The sequence below is a fragment of the Accipiter gentilis genome, chromosome 12 (assembly GCF_929443795.1).
Source record: "Accipiter gentilis chromosome 12, bAccGen1.1, whole genome shotgun sequence".
Lineage (NCBI taxonomy): Eukaryota > Metazoa > Chordata > Aves > Accipitriformes > Accipitridae > Astur > Astur gentilis.
Genome location: NC_064891.1, coordinates 7,184,920 through 7,207,955, shown reverse-complemented (window position 1 = coordinate 7,207,955; position 23,036 = coordinate 7,184,920). Strand labels below are relative to the sequence as shown.

Genomic DNA, 23,036 nt, shown 5'->3' with positions numbered 1-23,036 from the left:
AGATTGGGAAGATCCTCGCAAAGAAGAGGAGACTAAAGACCTTGCAAGAGGGTTTAAAAGGTCCACAGTGGGGAGAGAAACTCCACATAGCAAGTGCATCTGAGCCTTCAGTATGCCCACAGCTGAAAGGGAAATGGCTGTAGCTGGAGACACAAGAGTGACTAGAGGGAGTTTTGTGTGTTTGGATATTTAAAATGGGAGAGCCTAACACAAGCTCATGCTGGGAGGAAGAAAAGTCATGTGAGCTGGAGACATGAAACAGAGCAAAAGGTGAAAAGGAGGAGATGAAACATGACAAAACCACTGAGGCAGGTAGAGGGATTTGATGTGACTACATGTGTGTGTACGTGTGAAGGACCAGATGAGGGGAATAGCAAAGGAAAACAAGAAGTGGGGAAGAAAAAGATGCTTTTTAAAAAAAGTTAAAAAACTCGGATTCAGAGTCAGAGGCACTATTCTGCCAGTGCTGCATGGCATGACCATAGGGAAATCAGTTCAATTGCCTGGGTTTAATGCTTGCTATCTGTAGGATGTTGATAACATAAATTTCTCAAAGTGCCCTGAAGCTTGTTGAAAAAAGGTGCAATATGAGCATGAAACACTTGTATTCTTATGTAAGAGGACAAAGAAAACAACAAAATCAAATGAGGTATTCGCTGCTATCCTGCTTAAGCAACTATTTCAACAGAGTTAGAATCCAAAGAGAAACACCCAGCTCATTCCAGTCTTGAAAGAACTGGGCACCTTAAATAATTTCTTAATACCTTCACTTTAACCATGGCTGCTAGAGGTTCCAGCTACATCTGCTAATAACTTTAAGAAAAAGACAAAGGCTATTTTGTATGATGAACCAGGTAAAATGCCAGCTCTTCCAGAGAGTGTACTCATAAAAGCAGTTTAAAAGCTGGCAGGAAAAAGGATACATTAGAAACTATTCAGAGATTTCATGTATTAATTCAGATCTGAAAGATACTGGCTAAAACGCTCTGTAGAGAAAATCTTGCAGGAAACAATGCATAGTAACCAGTTAAGCTATTGTGAACATTGCTTTTATTCTTAACTTTCTCCCTTCCGAGGTAGGAGCTAGAAGGACTAACTGTGAAGATAAACAGTTGACTGCAATATTCTAAATATACTTACGAATTTATTAAGTACAGAAAAAGCATGTGATACGGTTGCATGAATCTATCATTCTGAAACATTTCTAATTTTAAATTTCTATGTTTACATTTTTTACTGGCTATTTATCTAAATAATTTTAAAACTTAAAAACTAACCATGTATATCTTCTTTTCTTGTTAATGTTGTTTCTGAATATCCATATATAGCATTGTCTCAAAATCAGTGAATTGGGTGGAGGAGGTCACACAGGGGCTAGCGGTAAGAAGCTGTAGTATCACAATTCCAAAGAAAAGGCGGAAAGGGAATGTGGAAATAGTCAGCAATAATGTAGCCCCTTCGCTGAAGTGGCATCAGCATGAGAGTTTACAGAGGGAGGGAGGTACAACTGCCAGGCCTGCATGTGGACAGGAGTTAAGAGACATCCTATTTCTCTCTGCCTGGCCTCTGGGGAGCTAAAGTGCAAAATGCATTCTGTGCCTCTTTGGCTGGGACAGCAACAAGTCAAGGAGAGAGAAAAGTCAGCCACGAACCTCCCCTACCCTCATCACAGGGTTTGCCAGTAGCACCTGCCTGCAGATATGAGGCCATTTTTTGAGCTCAAGGCATGCAGGGTATCGGGTGAGTTTTAAGATAATTCTAAAGAAAAAGAATTTCAATAGTTTTAGATTATCTCCTACATTATATGACTGTATGTGTATAATACATACCAAAATGGAGCCCTGATTCTCATTTGGATTCTTGGGCTCTTACTCTTAACATGTATAACGCTCTTTAGACAGGAGTAACTGGTTTTTGTGTGGTATCAAAGGCCTCATAATGTTAATAATGTTATCACAAATCTCAGACCAAAGAAACAATCTACTATCCCTTAGCCACCTGTACACATACTACTGTTGTAACTATGTGCACTACTTGATGCCCATCTTTTTTTTCTATATGCATTTCATAAAGCCAGTGGTGTGCTATTTCTGCCCAATAAATTATACTATTGATTGTCTTAAAAACTAAATAGCATGAAAGTAAGGACTAAAAAAATTCCAGCAGCCAAATGCTGTTTTGATTGTATTAAAAAGTAGAGAAAATTTGACAAAACAAAAAGAGTGAAAGGGAAAGATATGAAAGGTGTCTAATCTACAAAATGAAAACATAAATGAAGTAAAACATACTGACAAGTGAGGTGAAAAACTGAAGATGTTCCAGCAGAAAAGTTCTTGTAGAAAACCTCACCATTTCTGGCTACTTCTGCTATGATGTTAGCTACTTTTGCTGTGCAGGAAGATTGTGGCGTCAACAGACTCGCGAACACCTGAAGAACTCCACTTTTCTGGATTTTTTCACTTGTCTCCGTATCTGAAAAACACATCACACAAAAATGACTTGTGCATCAGCTTGCTTTGGGGAAGAAAAGAAAGAAAAGCAGAAGGGAAGTTAAGTCTTCTCAAAGGTAATTATTAAAGTAATTATTTTCCCATATAAGAAGTCAACTGCTATTTCAGTGATCATATTTATTTTATATGATGTGCTCACAGAACTTAATATTTCTCCATTCCTAATGAATTGATCTTTATAAGGTGGCTCTGTGTTATATAAGTAAATACAGACACATACTCATACATACATAGGGAAACTACTGGAGAGACTGGTAGAAAGACTAAAGGTGATGGAGTGATATGCAGCAGCCTAAAGTACTATGTAAAAATCAAGGAATGGTATTCTGAAATGATGAATTATTGGAAACTTTCAAGGGTTGATGGGGGAAGTCCTTACAGCTGAGGGCACAGCTTAATGCAGCGTAGGAGTCAGAAACTGGAGAAGAGGGAGACAAGAGCTAAGCAAATCCTGGTCTAGACTCCTCTTATGCTGAGCTTGAATATCTTCTATGTCACTCTGCTAAGCTCCAGTAGCTCCAGTATAGTCTCAGTAGAAGGGAAAGGGAAAAATAACACTGAGTTTCTTGTAGTCGAGATCAAAGATTCGGGACAAAACCTTTCCTCTTTCTGTCTGCAATAGAGAGGAATTGTGCAGCTGCTCCATAGCAGGGCTCCACCTAGCATTGCTGGGCAACAGCTCTATAACAAACCGAAAATTAACATTGATTCAACTGCAGTGAAAGATAAGGTACTAGATGCTAAAACATGTTTTGCTAATGCTTTCAAAGAATGGCATATTTGAGACGAATATTAGTGTGACATACAATAAGATTAGATGGAAGCTATCACTTTAGAAAGTAGCATGACTCCTTAAGCCATTCGTAGTGGAAGTTACTTGCATTCTCCAAAGATGGCTGTGAGATGCTCTAATTGATGACTTTTGCAGAGCAAAACAAAACCATCTGAATGTAACTCTGTTCTAAGACAACCCTGTCTCACAGGGGCATTCTTAAGCACTACAATATGTACAAACCCCCTCACATCACTTAAAATAAAAGCTTTACAGTAAGTGCAAGTTAAAATTAAAAAAATCGCTAAAGCTTGCCAGTAACAGTGAGAAACAGATGTAAACATTTCAGAGTTGAGAAGACAGGCTTTTGAGCACCACTTTCTGCAGTTTCTTAGAAGCACCCTTACTCTGGTCTAAGAGCAATCATGACAGTCAGGCTGGGCAGCGCCAGTAGTAATCAATGGATTTTGGGTTTATATAGTATCTTTCAAATCCGGGAGTAAAGGGAGGGACATTACATACTCTTGAACAGCAAAGGAGGAGCCTTAGTCTCACCCAATAATTTTTTCAAGACGTTCTCTGATTTCTCCCCAAACAAGTAAATGCATATTTTGTGCACCACAACTAGCTAGTCTTCTAGAGCAGCAGTTTGCAACCACTGTTTAGCTGTGCTTCACCTCTGAATTGGTAATGATGTGTCACGGGGCTCACCACCTCCTCTCTCCTCCTCCTCCTCTCCTCCAATCCTGCAATTGATTTTTGACTTGTGGCAGCTCCAGGACAACCCCTGCTGCCTCCAAGCGTGGGAGAGACCCTGAACAGAAGCCAGCACAAGCCTGGCAGAGGTGATTCATGTGGGTTTTGTGGCTCACATACTGTATGTACATGCTTCACCGGCTGGCAGCCAGTGATGTCTAGGTGATGGGAAAAGGACTAAAAGGAGAGAACTTCCAAGTCTGGATTGCAGTTATGCCTCTGTATTTCTATATTCAATTCCATCTTGGGATGTTGGTCTTTGGCTAGGACTACTCATCTACAATATGTCAGTGATGACATCTGATTACAAACAGATTAGGTATAAAATGAAGATCAATTAATTTCAACGTATCATGTGCAATATAAGTGCTAATTATTACAATCTGTTGCAATCTAGTTAACTGCAATTTTGAAATGCACTGAGAAACCCTCTCAGAAGATATAATGTAAAGGAGCTTATGGCTTATTTGGAAGCTTTTGTAAGTTCTGACATATAGCATATATTTACTAGATGTATTCTCCCATGGATATATATGTAGATGAAAGAAAAGTTTGATTTCAGAGAAAATCATGTCAGGACTAAACAGTGGTACAGACATCTTAGCTGTCTATTAAAGAAGAGATCGTCCTTCTCCCTGAAGTTCAAAACTGAAAGTACAGAATTCAAAATTGGAAATGTAGATATCTGTGAACCTCTATAATGGTAGCCACAATTAGTAGGCAGGAAACATTAATGTATTTTCTCCTGCCATGCTGCTGAGATACAGAGTATCCAGTCTTATTTTTATGATCTGTAGTTTGATGGACTCATTACTGTGCAAAGCATCAATTACATAAATAGAACAAAACATATCCTGCAAGAAGTAGGAAAATAAAATTAAATGCTTCTCCAGGTCAGTTGTGTGTAGCAGATATGCACTGCTTTATTTTATTAAGATAAGTAAGTGAGCACCAATAAAAGCAGAGGCCTTAACAGACCTGTTGGAAATTGGGAAATCAACTAGCTGGGATTGTATAGATGAAAACAGACCATTGACTTTTTTCTTACTCTTAAGCAGTACAGGAGGCACACCTACATATACTCTGCCCTTCAAACCAATATCCCACTGGTTCTTGTTACCCAGGCTGAGTACCAATATCAAGCTTTTGCTAGTCACAAAAGAAGGAAGCCAGATTAATTTGACCAGCAGCAAGGCTAGCTCTCCTACTCTGGGCAGGGATACTCCTACCTCCACTCTACCCTGAATAAGTGCTCAAGCATAAATGTTTGAGGGGAAAAGCACATTAATCTGGCATCAGGCAGAAGAATATCTACTGACTATGCAGCCCACAGTGCTCTCTGAGGCATTTTTGCCAGTAATTGCCTTGGGTGTAAAAAATGCCATGGGGTGCTTCAGCTTGTCTACTCCAAGTCTACCTAAGTCCTGCTCTTCCTCTGCAAAACATTTACAATTTACACTTGGTGTAATATACAAATTAATCCAGTGTCAAAATAAAGATATGACATTGTGACATTAAATCCTTGCAGGTAGTTTATAGTATGTCCTCCAATAAGGCATCGTAAGGGAATGTGCCAATGAACTTACTGTTACATCCTCATGCACATTACTCTAAATTGTCCTGGTTTGTATCTGCAGAATAAATATTTTTTTCCCAGGGATTCTAAGTTCATCACATTAAAATTCTAATAAAGTTGGTGGGGAAAACAAGAATATGCTGAAATATACAAATTAATTTCTTAAGACATATGTAACTGGCAGATATTTTAGCTACAGAAAATCCATCTTTTTGGTGGGCTTTTGAAATGCTTAGACAAGGAAGGATATTTTAATTGGAACAGGTTGTCTTATATATAAACCTAAAATTTTCTTCTTAAGTCTAGCATTTTTGCTCAGTATTTTTTATATTCTTTTAAAGAAGGAGGGCTTAGTAGGCAATTAATGCACATGGCTGCCCTGTGGAAATTGGGAAGTCCAAACGAAGATCTTCAGCCACCCTTCGCTTGTCTGAGGAGTCAACCGTATACTCAGTTCGGGTAGCAAGTGTTGAAATACATGGCTTTCAAAGAAAATACCAAGTCAGAGGTTTTGAAGATTATTTCAGCACAACTGTAAGTATATAAGCAGTGGCTGTTTCTTAGAAGTGCCCAAATGGGACAATTACTTCATGGCTACTTGCAAACATGAGCTAAGAGTCTTGCATGTGACCCTGTTCTGCAGGATGCACTGAAGGTATAACTGTGGTAGTAAAGGACTCCAGCTGCAGACAGCATTGAAAAGCAAATACCCACCCTAAATCAAGCCAAGCTTTTCTTCTCCTTTGTTTTTTCCACTTGCAACTGGAGAATGGCATGGTTGTTAGGGCAGGGACTTTAGGAAGCATGGATTTAGACTGCCCGCCCATTAACGCCCATGCACTTCTGTCTCTTTTTTGCTCAGCTTCATATAACACAAGTCCTGCATAAAAGGCAAAGGGACATATACAGGGACAGAAATAAAGGAAAAAGTGCGTGTGGCATTATTATTTTGGAGAGGACAATGAAGGGTCATGTTTATGTAGCAGTATTTTCACTTTGATTGTAAAAACCATGATTTGGTTTTCCTTCTACAGACCTAAGACTGGAAGATCACACACTGATGTTGCCAAAGGTCTGGCACCCTACCACTGCCTGGCCCTAGGAGAAATAGTTTGGGTTTTGCTGCAAGTGTTAGAAATTGCTAATGGCTTTAGCATAGGCAACCCTCAATTCTTGCCTTTATTTGCTCTCTTCAGAGGCTGGAAAAAGCCTGCCTGGCTTCCTGTCTCCATGTGTATGCATGGAAGAGGTATTATTTGTTTATTTGTAAGGATATGAATCTGCTGCATGCTTGCTTCATTCTGGGCTTCCTAGTAAATTATTAGAGGCTAAATTATTTTGGAATCTAATTTCAGTTGTCATCTTCTGAATTGCTATTTCAAGGTAGTGTCAGCTGTAGTTGGAGCAAGTAAAACCAAATGTTTCTCTAGGGGCAAGAAAGATCTAGGCAAAATCTCCACCACATAATCTCCTCCCATGCTTTCAATAATGGAGAAAAAGGAAATTAGAGCCAACATTAATCACATGCCAAAAAGCTGGCTTATGCTTATCATTTTAACTCCTTTAGTAGAACTGCACCCCCTTTCAAATCTGTTCAATTTGTGTCTTAAGGAAACCTAACAATCTAGGTAGCCTGACATTAGGTTGCCACACCTCAAAATCCTTTTGCTAAATGTGATATCCAGATTTCAAATGCTTTCTTTTAAAGCCTGATTTTCAGTCTGCACACAGCAACCCACCCGTAGAGCACCCACTGCCCCCATCTTAAAGCAAAGAAACTGTAGGACTGTAATAATGCTGCTTTAGAAACAGCCCTTTTGCACACAATATAATCCAGTGACGTGCCACAGCAGCATAATTTTGGGAAAAAACCTCTAAGGTTAAACCTGCGGCTTTAGATGTCTCTTTATATCACTAGATAACAAGACAAAGGGTATGTTAGATCACATAGTGCCCAAATCTTATTAATGTTTTAGCTGGGTGATTAAAATGCCAATATCCTTGCTTTTCATGGTTTTTGCAGTGCCTGAAGTCAGAATAATAAAGGGTGTGGCCATGAAATTCTTTAATGCCATAGATCAGAGCTGGAGAGCTGAGCACCATGCCTATCAGACTGCTTAATTAAGTAGCAGAAATCACTATAGGAAAAAAATCCAATGAGTGTCTCAAATTAAATTCTACACTCTCTCTCCTCTCAGCTCTATTTCCTGTGAAAGTTCACTCCTCTCTATTTCACTATCTTCTCCTCTCTGCATCATTTCATCCACCTTCAAGTGAAAGAAAAGGCAGGGAGGGGGAAGGGAGGGGGAAGGGAGGGGGAAGGGAGGGGGAAGGGAGGGGGAAGGGAGGGGGAAGGGAGGGGGAAGGGAGGGGGAAGGGAGGGGGAAGGGAAGGGAAGGGAAGGACATATCTGTCAGAAGTGCTACTACTTTGCCCTTGCTAGCAGAAGCAAACTATAGGTTCCCCGTTCCTGTTCTCTATGCACAATGAGTTTAAGTTACACTATTAGATGTAACCCAACAGTAGTGAAGGCTAGCACTGCAATAATTCCCATGTTGTGGAGCTTTACATGAGAAATGAGGCACACCACAGAATTGTAAATAAGCAGCTTTGTGAGTGTCCTCTTTATTAAGCCAACTGTGTTTGCAATGTACTCTTTTGAAAAATGTATGTATTTCTAGCTGCAAAGATGTTTTATAAACCTCCTGAAACTACTGCAGAAAATTACCTTGGCTTTATAATGTCCCTCCTACATGTACTCTCACCAGAAAGAGAAAGATGAACACATGAATAAATAATGATGAGCCACGTATATCATGAAAGGAACCTTCCATCTGCTCTTTCAGACAGCAGACAGGAGGAGAACGAAGGGAGCAAGGGATATCTTTCTAACTGGCACATCCTTCTAACCACCACAGTAAAAAAAGGTTCACATGACCAAAAGCAAGTATTGATGCCGTCTCCTTATACGGCCTCCCTCAAGAAGCATTGTCTCTCTCTCTCTCTCTCTCTCTCTCTCTCTCTCTCTCTCTCTCCCCCCCCCCCACTGTATTTTCCAAACCACAAAATGGAGATTTTAGTCTGACTACAAGAGCACAAAAAGTGGGTTGTAATGAACCTCAGTGAAACAAATGATGTGCTCTCATGCAACAAAGAATGCACCACTTATAACGAGGCCTTTGCTTAACATACCTAGCAAAAAAGACTGTTCCGATTATCAAGAGTTGTTTTTACAGAAAAAAAAATATTTCCTCTAATAATAATTTATATATAGAAATAAATGTATAAATATAACTTCCTTTTGGCATGCTCCTCCTCACATGGGGAAATCCCCACAAATACAATCTGCTTGCTCATCTATCCTTCAAACTAGACCCCTAGGAGGCAGGGAGGGAGGATTCTCCTTTAGCTGTGCGAATGTTTCCATCATGGTGTTTGCTCTGTCCTGTCTCTGCCAGCAACAACAGGCCAACTTCAATTCCTGTTTTTAATGAAGAAACCGAGATAGTGCACAGATGTTTGTAATTAAAATCTCAGCTCTAACAAGGAAGACAGGACAGATGGAGAGACAGATTCACCAACCAACTAGCTGCATGATTTCCAGTGATTAAATTCTCCAAAAGCTATATCCAGAGAATAAAAGTGAATTTCAGGATGAGACCCACCCCTTGAATAGCCTGTTGCAGGTACTGGTGAAGTAATTTAATAAAAACACATGCCAGCTTTGCCTTCAATGAAGAAATATGCACATCGGTACTTCCACAGACATGTCACAGCACAAGGCAGAATATTAAAGTTAGGCAGCTCAGAACCCCTGAGTTCCTGAACTGGATCTGGTTTAGAGCCATGATACATAGTTTGGTGGGTTTATCTGAGCTGTTAGTCCCCCCGCTCCCCCTTTCTGACTCGCCCTCTGCAGGAGGTAACCCCTTTGGTAGGACAGCTGCTGAAAGAGTTTCATATTAGTGCCTCAGCTGCCAAGTTCGTCGTCTGGCATCTCTAGTACAAATGCCATCCACTAGCACCTTCATGTTTTACAATCAGCTTGCGTGGACATTTTAATTTGCCTCTTCTGCTATTTGTACTAACTGCACTTACTATTGGACCCTGAGTAAAGCCTTAAGTATCCTCATGCTTTAGTTTTTCAATGTGTATAACAGAAATACTAGGTCCATAGTGTAAAGTCCTTTTTCCAAATTCAATTTAATTTAAAAATCAAATCAGATTTAAAAGCTGTGCATTATACAGGCAGGAGATGTTTCATATTCCCTTTAAGCAATCTCTTAAGACTGCTCTCAAGCAAGCTCAAAATGCCTGCTGTAAAATTCTGCCCAGTGCTTATTGGACAAGTACATCTACATACAGAGGAATTTTCTAGCTACTGATGTTTTTAAAAAGTTTTGCCACCAAAGTAGCTTAACGAAAAGCTAATCTAAAAAAGATCATGTTTGTAAATCATAAGGGACTGGGACAAAACTAAGAATGAAATTTCAGACCTGAAATTGTGAATTACATGATCTCTAAATACAATTTTTCATAAAAAGCAGGCCTTTTCCTTTGCTTCTGTATTGCATTTCAAAAGGCAAGCCTTTTCCTTTGCTTTCATATTGTATTTCAAAAATGCAATCTAAAAAGAAATTTGTCAATTCTATTATCTGGAACTGCTGTTCACTGATACCTTCTGTGAAGAAAAAAATACAATATTTAATCTTTATTTGGCACACTGTGTATTCATTCAATGAATAACGCTTGGAATTTAACACTTGGAAAAATATCATTTAACTATCTGGCACTAACTAAATACATCACTATTAAGAGGAATTTATGTAAAACATAATCTCACTAAGCAGCAGTGATTACCATTCAGCATTATTAGGATATGCCAGTTTACTGGGTAGGAGACAGTCCAATAAAAGCAGTCCCCTTGATTTAGTATGTTCCAATTAAATAGGTATACTGTAGTAATATATTATATACAGCCCTTATGATGAAACATTTCTGGATTATGGGTATACAGTGCCATGAAAAGGCAACAGCTTTATAGGTTAAGATGCAACAAACATTCTTCTTCAGCAAAAAGAAGGAATGCTTTATAACACAGTATTTGAGCCAAAATTCCCTCTTACAAAATATCCATCAGGATCCCCAACTTTCAGAAAGGCATTTGACTAGAGATCTTCTCAGGTAAACTTAATGGACTGCAGTGAGCTTAACTGGCTGAGCTGGCCCAATTCAGTTTGAACCTCTGGCTCTGCTACGAAAGATCATCTGCATCACAGGCAGACTAGAAATTCTTGCTTGTATGAGTACGCTGGTCTAAGATGTGGGGTTTTGGTTTGACAGCTTCCTACCAGCAAACCCTTACTGCTGATGCAGCTATATGGCCAAAAGTACAAAAATAATAAGTCTTGTTTTGCTGGTAATGTTACTTTCAGAGGGATGTGGTGCAAGGTATTGTAGCAAAGGAATGTTTTAGCTGGTAGAAACTGTGTCTGCACTAAGATGGTTTCCATCCTCACTAGTGCAAAAGCAGGCCTAAGCCTTCCCTAGCAGCAGAATATAAAACCTTCCTCAGGGTTTTATGTACTATCTTCATTTTCTCATCAAAACTATCTCTCCATATGAAAATGATCGTGCCAAAAATTTTCCCTCTGTAATCCATTATCACGATTTATGTGAGTGTAAGACTTGATTTTATGCATACAAGCCAATCAAAATTATTTTTGATCATGCAAAATATTCCCAATTTATGTTAAATGTTATATTAATTTCTACTAATATAGATGTTGTAAAACATAATTCAATGGCAAAAGCTAAATGCATATGTCATGCTTTTTCCTTTAATTTTATAGGTTTATACTCCCCATCAAAAACCCGCAGGTTTATATGACACTCAGGAAAGACAGCGTGCTAAGAAATAAACTGGAAATACACCTTTGAAGGAAGAACACTTTCCTTGACACCTAGTGTCATCAAAGAATCAAGACTGATGGCGACCCAAAACAAAGTAATTGCTAAAAGAGGCTGTACATACTTTGGCTCTGAACATGCAAATGCTTTGCCATATATATAGTGTTATACATAGAAATACACCTCTTGAGCTCAGTGCGACTACCAGAACATAAGAATCTATGTCCTTAAAGGTAAGAATATATGTAAATGTTGGCAGAATCAGGATCTTTCTTTCTATTCCTTTCACTAATTTTACTCTGTGCTCTAAATGTGTGCTACAGTAACATACTGAGCTAAATCAAGAGATTCTGAGTGTAAGCAGCTGTTGTAGAGGGCAGTGAGAATTATGAAGATATGGCATCGATCGCCGCTTAGGTGCCTGCATTTAGCTTGGTTTTTTCTTTCAAAAATTTTATCTTTAAATCTATTCCTCCCTTCTCCCATTTCTCTCCTTCCTCTGAAAAATCCTAGGCACTACTTTGTTCCTTGTTACTTATCCACTTAGTTTCATTTCTTCCTTTTTCATTTCTATTCCCTCTCCCTCCCTCAGTTTGAATAGACATTAAATACATTATCCCTGCATCACTGAAGTCCAAAGAAGCTGGATCAAGATTTAGCAGTTGCTAAACAGACACCAGTTCATGTTTCCAATACGCAAAGAAAATGAGTTGTACTAGGTACTCTGGGTACAGTGTTACTCAATATTTTTGCAGTTTCCAAGACATACCAGGAATAATGAGTTGTAAAATTTTTGTCATGGGCTAAGGCCGACATCTTCCTAAAGAATACTTTAATCTCGGCAGATAACTATAGATTTCAGTAGACAATTGGCAATAATACTGTTTTGGTTTTGTCTTTTTGGAGGAGGATGTTCTAGCTTTCATCTGCATATTTCCTTTTGATGGATATACACCATAAATGTCTGTTGCTTGTTTAAATGTTCAGGCTAGGACACTTACATATCAGGACTAACATGCGGGCATGTGTCTGCTGTGTCTAAGCATACAACCATGGGTAGCCAGCCTCCTTCTCCTAGGATCACAGGTGCGTAACATATACTAGGGATCATTGGGCGGGTAGTCCTGAGGAGGACCAAAAATCCACCTGGAAGACAGACTGCTGCTAAGAAGAAAGGGAGATGCTAAAGATTAAAGAGGAATAAGAGAGCAGGGAAATGCAGTTTGTCATTGGACTTAATTCTACTAGTTATCCATTGGTCTTATAGGCCACTGATCTAATTGGAAGCATTGTCTATCCACTTGCTTGTGCTATGCTACCTTGATGTACTTGTGCACTGGCTTGTGTTGTTACACCTTACTTGTTAGTGATATGTATTAAATCTTGTGGGGATGCTGAGTGCTCTTTTGTTTATTTGTATGAAACAACAGTAGCCAAAGTTAATTTTACATGTGAGGGTCAGAATAGGGCCTATAGACAATTATTGTTTTGTTTTAAGCTATAATACTGTGCAAGCATTCACAGTTACTTGGTCAGAATGCATATGAAATGACTGTCACCTCATTTTACTCTGATTCTGCTCAAACAGTCTCTTCAAAACAGAGAAAGTTTAGTTTGGTGATGTTTAAGGACAGGTTTGCTTGAGCAAGCTGTGAAATGTGAAGTTTTTTCTCCATGCTTCAGAAAGGGAAAGGAGTAAGCTTAAAATGTCTAGCCAATAGGAATAAATGCAAGTGATTTCAGGTAATGTTTATACCTTAGAATAACTCTTGCTAGTACAAAAGGTTCTACAACTTAATTTTTTCTATGTTTGGCGTGTGAGGGTAGCACGTCTTTTACTTTCATACTAATGTGTGAGAGGAATAGGAAAACAAAAGATGAAATTACTATTGCTTAATCCTGTGTGTACTAAAGAGGTACAAGATTTCACTGAAATCAGATAGCACTCTCATGCTAAAAGTTAAACAGATAGACACTTACCTGACTCTGCAATGAATAAATAAGAGTATGTACACTGAACTGTCAAAAATACCCAAAAATGAAAGATAAAAATAGGTAAAGCTCTTAATTTTTTCATAAATCAAAGGCAATAATAGCAACAATAATACATTTTAAAATTTCAGAGAAGCAGATTTTTTTTCAGTTAAGCCCTGAATTTAAAAATTACAAAACATTATCTCTAAATTCTCCACGATTTTTCTGCTCCAGTAGAGGAATTGTTCCATTTTCTATGGCCAGTGAAGATCAGAAAAAGGAACATCAAGTATAGGAAAAGCATAAGTACTAACTAAATTCAACAACATATGGAAACTACAGCTATAAAAAACGGAATAAAATGAAGAATTTCCAACTCAAGTATAACCTCTGTGTTAACATATGGTTGTGAGAGCTGGAAATCCACCAAAACATTAAAGACAGGAAACTAGATGCCTTTGAAAGCAAGTGCCTACAGAAGATTCAGGGCATTGGATGGAAAGTTTCCTCACTGATGAAGGAATGTGAGAAATCTGCAGTGTCTGCAGAAATCCAACATTTTGTTAAGCATTCCAGATGCTAACACATCCTCCTCTGCGACGCCATCAAATAGGAACCAACACGTTTCAGAAAACCCACTGGTGACTTCCAAGAGAGAACCTGAACAGAAGCTTTAGGTAGGAGGGCTGAGCTCATGACCTCAACACTATAAAGCTGAAACAGCAGGAAGTGATGGCAGAGGCTTAGTAGCAGTTGCCCAGGAAGTTTGTAACATAATGGTACTTTCTCTGATACAACACAGTGAGTATATTCAAAACAAAACAAAACATGGCTATGGTATGTAGCCAAAATATGTTTGGGGACAAAACAAAATAGCATAAAGAAACTGCGTTCATTATGGGGAGAAAAATTACATGCCAAAGGAGCCTTAGAATAATGCTGAAATTTCCAGTTTCAAACATGAATTTAAAATTTTCATGTGTCATTTGATGGTTCCTTGAGTTGCCAGGTCTCAGCATACCTCAACAAATAGAAAATAGGGCATCTTAGCCAACCACATCTTCAAGGTAAAGTGCATTATTTTAAACCTTCTTTTTTGAACTGTAAGAGCTTTTCAAAATTTCTAAATCCCTTTCAAAATTGGGGCCCTGCCCTCTTACTTAAGCTCATCTTTATTGCTGTGATTTTAGTTAATCATTTTTACACACAAACTTGTAAACTCATACTCTTAGTCTCCCAAAAAGTATATGTAAAAAAATGTTTCAAATCCATGTGCTAGCCTTTGCACTTCAATTACATGTCAGACATTTTTCAGAGCCAGGTGCTGAAGGCTCGGATTAGTGGGCATTTTCAGCCTCTTACCCTGAGTATATCAGAGCCAAAAATAATGTTCTCAGCAGATTTTCAGATTTCTTATCTGTCAAAACTGGGTTATTTATCTCTGCTATAACCTCTTGTATCTGAAACACAGCATGTCTGGACTAGCAATAACATTTTTTTGTTATTGTTGCTGCAATAATGATGTCCCAGAAGGCCTGTGGTTTAAAAGAAAAGCTCTGTTTCCTTCTTGTTTTCTTTTTCTTGGGCAGTCCTTTCTTGTGGACCTCTATTTGAGGATCTTAGGATAACTGTACTTTTTTGATAGGTACAATATTTATGATAGGGCTCTTAATAGGTATAAATCTGTATATGTTGATATAAAATGATGGCCTATATTGGTTTCTGTTGTATTTGCCTATGCAATACAATTAACCTATTGTTCCCAAAATCCAATAATACATACCCGTATTTTTGGGTGCGAGATAAAAAATAAAGAATTTACTACTTCTTTCCAGAAATGTAAGCGTACGATCTTTCAGAATACTTGTCTCCAGTGCATAAGTGCTTTACTCATCCTTTTGAGAAGTTTTTTTTTAAAAATAGATTTCAAGCTGCAAAGCATATGTTAAGCTATCATATTTTTCTCTGTTAGTTTAGCTTGCCATTGATTAAGGCTTAAATTTAAAATATCTGAGCCAAAAAAATCATAAATGGATGAAATTGTATCCATTGTCTCACAGATCTTTTTCCACACATAACTAGTTCACTTCTAATTACTATGTTCTTTGAATTATGATAGTAAAACATTGTGCTTTTAGAACAAAACTCTTGAAACCAATAATTGTTTTCTTTTTCACAAGATAGGTTTTTGTTCCAAAATAGAAAGTAACTTGAGCTTGTAACATTCAGCTGTTTTTTATTGTTCAAAAAATAATAAAACTCAGTAATATACCAAATCTAATGATGCCACTGGAGCTGGTGTTTAATACTGTCATTTTTCTACAGTATTTGCACTGAGAATTTCTGTTGGTCAGGAAAGCTAATATGCCTCCCTTGCATCTTTAGCGTAACTTTCAGTACCACTTGTACATAGGGGAAGAAGGAGATTTCAGAGGATGTTCCTCTGCAAGTCGTCATTTAAAAAAAAAACACAAAATACCCTTGAATTCCAAAGTTGCTAAATATGAAAGAAACTTAGCAAAAACATCAGACCAAATATACAGCTTTCATAACTATGGCTACGACCTCGAGGTAGATGGCTGTGGACCTCAGACAAATATGAGACATTTGTGTGTTGGTCAGAGGGCAGCCTGAAACCCAGGGGGAGGGAACTTGCTCACCCTTCTGCAGTGAGCACAGGGAGGTGACACAACTGCATTTCTCTGCAAAAAATGCATACAGATTCACCTACCAGAGCTCTCCTTCAATTTCCTCCTGTGGATTTTTCTGCAAACTTCAATTATTTTTGTCTTTACACCCATTATTATAAAGCAGCTACAAGATAACCTGTTTCTTACTCTAGTCCATTTGTGGGGGTGGTGGGGGTGGCGGTAGAGAAAATGACCCCTGTTTATAAAAAGTCTCAAATTATAATGTAAGGAATTCTGACATATTAAACACAAAATTAAATTTAATTTTGCAATGCACAGTTAATCTCAGAGATTTTTTTTAAGATTAATTAAAAAAAGCTGCAGAACCTCAGAATCATATTGTCTGACAAAGTAATTCCTTGGGTTTTGCCTTTTCTGATGGTTATGATCACTCTACACTCCATATTACTGTAAACAGTCTGCTTCCAGATCAGCAAAATTCTTTCTTGACAGCAACATATCAAACCATGTCTATACAGAAAGAATCCAAATTCTACAGAGCAGACAATGGAGTCATTTGTTTTAGTATATAGTTTTTCAAAGAAAACACACGCAATATATGAATTTCACCTCCTGATTCAGTAGAAGCCAGTATTTCATTCAGTGCGTGGCTGGCTCTATTCTTTGCTGCTAACATTTCTTATGGATCATGCACCACAGACTTCCTTTAAAAATCTAAATCACAGAAAGTTTAGCAATCTAGAGATGATGAACACTTGTGGGTGGAAAGAGAACAAGCATTCGTGTTTGCCTTTCAGAAGTAAGGTGGACAGAATCTCAGCTTATGTGAATGAGGTAGATCCACAGAGGTGATAGAAGCTGTGCCGACTTAACATTAGCTGGGAATCTAGACTAAGGTTACTGCATGTCTTTGTTACTGCAGGCTTTATGGGTGCAAAGTCCCCAGCTATGCCAGTTGACTTCACTGGGAATGCTGAAGGAAGTCTACACAAAATGAGGTATGTTCTTATTATTCTAAAGCATTTCTAATGCATGCTTATTTCTTATTCCTCTGTCCTTGTTGCCTCTTTCATCCTAAAGCCCTCAGTTTTATCTAGTGCCTCAAGCTTGCTACTCCATATATGACTGGCCTCAGCCAGAAGTGCTGGTTACAGATAAGAACTAAAATATCTGCATAAATAGGAATATACATCTCCCCAAACAATGTCTTCTAAAGAAACCATCTGTGCAGGATTTTCAGACGCAGGTCTCGAATGTGAAGGGCTATACAACTATCTTCCTAGACAAACAGTAGCTAAAACCATTTGAATTTGGCTTGCCAAATATTTACCAGCAGTTATCATATTCAGCAAACTATTTGATTCACCCTTGTGTCGTATAGCACGTGTGTGTGCATACACCTTAATTTGATTGGTGTGACAAATGGCAGAATAGCTCGTAAAGCCAGACAGGAGATACCATGTTCCAGGGCACTACAGCCTGTCTGGGATTATCAAAAGATCAGCTGTCAGGAGGAGCGTGAAAAACAAAAGAAAAAGCAGCAGATTACATAAAAAGAAATTAAGAACTACAATATTTATCATAACTTTGCTATCCCTTTCTATATGGTAGACAATATGGGAAGAAAGTAGCTTGTAATCTTTTAACATAATAAAAAGTTAAAAGTTTGTATGCAAAGTAAATGGAACTGCAGTTGTCACTGTATTGTTAGAGACTAAGGAATTTGACTTATGTTTCTGCAGCAACTACAACCCTATGTTGCATGCATGCAGTTAGCCATTAAAAGCAGTGTAATGGTCTCCGAAACATTCACACGTACATGCAACATGCCCGAATTGAAGCTGCAGAAATGATTATTTCCTTTGTTAAAAATCTCAATGTGTAAATGTTAAAAATCTCAATGTGTATTAACACAACGGTTTAACTGCCGGTTTTGGCTGGCAGTAGATGGGAGTGGGTTGCATTGGTGTATTAGTAACATACTAAATTTTATATAAGATAATGTTTTTATCTCCAAGTCTTAATGAAGTGAAAAAACCTTTAAGTTCTGTGACTTACGATACCAACATGAACTCCCAATGAAATCACAGTCCTATAGAATTCTCTTAAAATAAACTCTATTCCTTGCATGGCTTATTTTTCTAGTGTTACTCTAATAAGATTATTTACTGAACTATAATCAGAATGTATACTTCATTAATATAATCATACACATAGGAATATACTAAAGGACAGCAGAATAGTTATATGAGAAATCTTATTTAAATTATTTCTGTTACAATTAATGTGTAGTTTTATATAAACAATCAGATTTCTAATTATATAATAATTTATACACAGACACAGAGGTACAGTGTGTATCCCATATCTATATAGTATCGCATATATATCATATATATGATAATACACACTGTAACTAAAAATCAATCACTCAATCAATAAAATCCATATTAAGATGTTAACTGGATGGATGTGAACTATGAGGAAGGACATTCATTGTTTTTTTGGTCAAAGGAAGGACAGTCATAACATACTGATAGCCCAATAATAACTCAAACACTGCAGTGTTTAGAAAGCTGATTCTATGTCTCTTTGTTGAATCAATCTATTACGTGCATTTTACCTCATAATCTCTTAAGTCTTTTGAATGTACTGCTGTTGTCACAAATTTATTCCAAAACACAAACCTGTCTTCTATGAGGATTCTTCTTCCAAATCATCAAACTATCTTGAGAACTAAAGCCTGTTGTCCAAAAAGACTCAGCAAAGCATAGGTATCAAAGTGTCTAATTCACTTGAAAGGGAATTGATATACAGGCTCCTAAGTCACAAGCAAGCTGTTGAAAAAACTGTCCCATCTGACCCATCTAATTTTCAAGGAGTTATTTTAGTTGCCCTCAATTTTGGGTGACTGAAAATATGTCGAGATGTGTATCATGTGGCAGCTCAGCATGGTTATATTCATATTACTGACTTACACACAAAGAACATGGTAAATGGTAGAGGGATCATAGCTATATTTTGTAAAACTGCCCAAATGAGAGATGTCAAAATCTTAATAATCTGCATATCTGATTTGGCAGCTACGAGACTAGAAGAGAAAAGATTTTGGAAGGAAGAGCAAATCCCTAGTCTGGGATGGAAGAAAGTAATCTGGCTGCAAGGAAGCATCGGTAAGTTTGCTGTATATTAGTCAAAATTATTTTGCATCTGCCGAACTTGTTCTGTGACATAGCTATGTGACCTTCATAGGCAAAATGATAAACTCTGTTATTTACACTAAGTGCTTTGTCATTTTTCATACCATCTTCTTTTTAGTACTTAGTGTTTAAGTATTAGACTTAAAAGTACTGGAAATACCAATTCTAATTGGAAGTTGGATTGAAGTATTGGATATACGTTATAAACACACTTGTAAGAAAAATGGTTTAGCATCTTCAAAAAATGGGTTGGCCTAAATCCCAAATATTTTATAATATCCTGGCTGACATCTCCTTGCAAATTAATCAGAATTAAAAACCCACTACCATTACATGCAGGGACTGTTATAAACCATATTTGATTTAATATGGATGGTGGTTATATTCTATTGTGAAAAACCTCATGAATTATTTTACAGCAACTAAGCCAAAAGGCTGTGATTTATAGAATACCATCACAGAAGAGAAACAAGACTTATTAATAGTATATGCTTTCGAGTGTATTGTTATTTACAAAGGACTAACATTTTTTTAAATAAAGAATTTCTAATCATGGCTTGTATCTATCCTGACAAGTTTTTGACCTGAAATTTTACACAGATTTTTCTCCTGCCACCATCTGAAGCACTAAGAAAGTTTAACTTGGAAAAGTCTTATAAGCTGTCATCTTCATTTACCATACCTTTTTGCCTAGTGCAAGTGGGGACACACATTCTACAGCTTTTGGTGAAAAAGACATCTTGTTCCATTCTTAAGTTATTTTTGTTACCATACCACATGTCAAATTTGGACCATCTTTGGATATCCAGCCTATTTCTTCTAATTGAAACTACTGGAAATAAGAAATATGTGATCAGAAGTATGAGAAAAAATACATTAGAAATAGGGAACTATGCTCTTTTAACCAGAATTAGCAAGCAGCTCCCATATCTCTCTCCTCATCCTATCAGGCTTAATTGTCCATCCCTGTTCTTTTTTTCTTGAGTGATGAATTGGAGAAGTAAATGTTCTACTTCATCATATCAGAAAAAGGACTGGACTACAGCTGTTCCATATATCGAGGTATTTACTGATACTGTCTTTGATGCTACCTGAATGCTACAGATGTATGGGTTAAAACCCCCAAAACCCAGAACAACAAATCCAGCAGCCTACTGCTTCAGTCAGTCTTTCTGCCACATTTTACTACCTCCATTTTAATTCACTGATCTCACTATATGATTTAAAATTTGAAAGGTCCATACAACTTACTGTTTTGTGTCAGAGCTTGAAGCAGACAGTCCAAGCATCCCTCCAAGCTATCAGCTCTGCTGTCAGTGGTTGTTATCTTCAGCTTTTTCAGGGCATCACTTAGATTATCTGCTTGGTAAACACAAAGAAAAGAGAAATCAGTGTCCTCATCAGTTTCGTAACAATATTATAGCCTTGAATGTAAATAGTTACTGTAAAGTAAAAAAGATCCTGTATCAATGAAGAAGGTATGTATAGTCCGTATTCTAAGGATACAAAAAGCCAGGAGTCAAAGGTTATAGATGAAATTAAACTTTTCAGATTTAAATACACACTTATCATCCTGCATCTGAGAACAGGATGCCAGCAGGCACTTTGTGAAATGCCAGTGAACAGCAATTTAGCCATCAATACTTTCTCAGCCTAGTAGGTGCAGAAAACCAGCAGCCGTTTCTTTGTTTCTATCCTTGTGTGTGGGGGAAAAAAAATATGATGGAAATAAGCACATCTTGAATTTTTTCATCAATAAAGGGAAAGTAATTGAAAATCCCATTTCTGGCATGCTGTGTAGGCTTCCATCTTGGCTATACATTCACAGATCCCTAGTGCTAAGCTTATAGCCTTTCAAGTATTATGCCATTTTCCACCACAATGTTACAAGCACCACTGTTTATATGAACTGTGTTAACTCTATAAATTCAACTGATCCATAAAAACATAAGGCATCTTCTAGAAATAAGAAGTTCTGCTGTTTCAGATAATTAAATAACTCTACCCTCTTAAACAAAACCTGAACAAATAAACAAACAAACAAAACCCCCAACACCCAAACCACATAATATAATTCTCAATAGATGCACTTTTTTTCCTGTAAAACTTGGGGTAATATGACTGCTACCGTTTTGAATATTCTGTCTATTCACAAGCAAGGTATAAGTGTTGGCAGCTGCAGCCTGAGTCTTTTTGGTTTTCCTGCTGATGACTAACCTCACTCTGAATGGACTATCCTTTTAAAAAATGAGTGCTGATTCAGTTTCCATGCCAACTCTGCTAGTAAGCAGAAAGTGTTACTCAAAACAAATAAAGCTAAATAGTTAGTGCCTAGCTGTCTCTTGTTCCCCAGTGGCTACCAAAAAGCCTTGACCCCAGTCCTACAGAACTGTAGGTACAGTTTCTTTGCAATCCATCACTGGTATCTTCTGAGCCTGAAAGGCACCCAGTGCTGCCTTAGAGCTTCACAGCAATGCAGGAAGCCCCCTTCATAGACAAGTTGGCAGCTGCTGTGCTTTGCCTCCTCTTCACTTGCCCACATACGGGATGGTGCACAGGAAAGGAAGCATGGCAAGAACTTCCCATTATGCTCCTTTTATTTGACTTTGAGGCACTGGCGGCCCAGTGGAGAACCAGCAGGCATCCCACAAAGAGAGCGGAATCTCACTCCTGGAGCTGCTCTGCTTCTCAGCCAAAGCTGTGGCTTTTCACCCACCTCCATTTTTTATTAGCATATGCTTTTGTAGCCCAATATCCCACATAGATAAAGGTAAGATGCTTCATTTTTGAAGTGCTCAGTTATTTAGGTATGAAATTCATCATGAAATTGTTTATTAGGCAGTTAGTTTGTCTATTCAGTAATGAACATGTTCTTAGCTGCACTGTAGGCAGGAATCCCATCACTCCTAAATGCAGAGAGCCAGCAGTATGCAACTCTGTAAAAGCCTTTGGGGCAGCTGCACTTGGTTGCGCTCCTCGAGATCTCAAACCTGCATCCCTACCACCTCTCCTTGCCATGCTGAACTGACACCTCCTCGTACAAGCTACCAAGAAAAAAAATATTATAATTTTCCTTTGTACTGACTTATGTTACTGTCTAGCAGGCTTACTGCAGCACATTTACTGAATGACACTTAACCAACAGTAGAGCTGAACATGCACTGCAAAGTCTCATTGCTTAAGTTAGTTATTCAGGAAATATCACTGGAATTTGTCAAAAGACACAGGTGCAGGGTACCCAATGACCAGCCCCAGTACTACAATTTAATATTGTGCGCTCCACCTCCTCTTATATATACTTTCCTCACCCACCTCCCTCTCATATTCCTCTCCAGTTTTCTGATAATACAGCACTAATTCTCTTCCATCCTACAGGCATCTCATCTCCCTGTATACTCACACACTTAGCCTTGAAACTGTAGCAAAGGTTATATAGGTCTCACCATTTATAGTGAGAGGACTAAATCTACTACATACATATATAAAAACTAGCAGTTCCCACAATCTGGGGAAGAAGAAAATGCATAGTTAAAAAATTCACCTTCACACCAGTTTTTGCAGACTATGGAGAGAGGCTGTTGTTATCAGGTAAGCACATCCAGACTTTATTTCTCTTATAGCCTCTTCTACTTTGCATGTGCCCAATGAATAACAAGTTCCCACTTATTTCCTTATTTTACTGTGCGG

General features: G+C 37.9%; 1 protein-coding gene across 6 annotated transcripts in view; it reads right to left on the bottom strand.

The window, feature by feature from the left end:
* RAP1GDS1 (Rap1 GTPase-GDP dissociation stimulator 1) overlaps positions 1–23,036 on the bottom strand; it is a 103,514-nt gene that overhangs the window by 46,086 nt on the left and 34,392 nt on the right. For 2 of the 6 annotated variants that reach the window (XM_049815336.1, XM_049815339.1), the window contains exons 2-3: positions 20,601–20,711; positions 2,350–2,472 (exon numbers count right to left, since the gene is read on the bottom strand). In XM_049815336.1, coding sequence (XP_049671293.1) covers positions 2,350–2,472; positions 20,601–20,711 — 234 coding nt within the window. Of the gene's footprint in view, positions 1–1,277; positions 1,374–2,288; positions 2,473–20,600; positions 20,712–23,036 lie in introns of those variants that run through there. The other 4 variants (XM_049815337.1, XM_049815340.1, XM_049815342.1 and 1 more) reach the window with 4 other exon arrangements.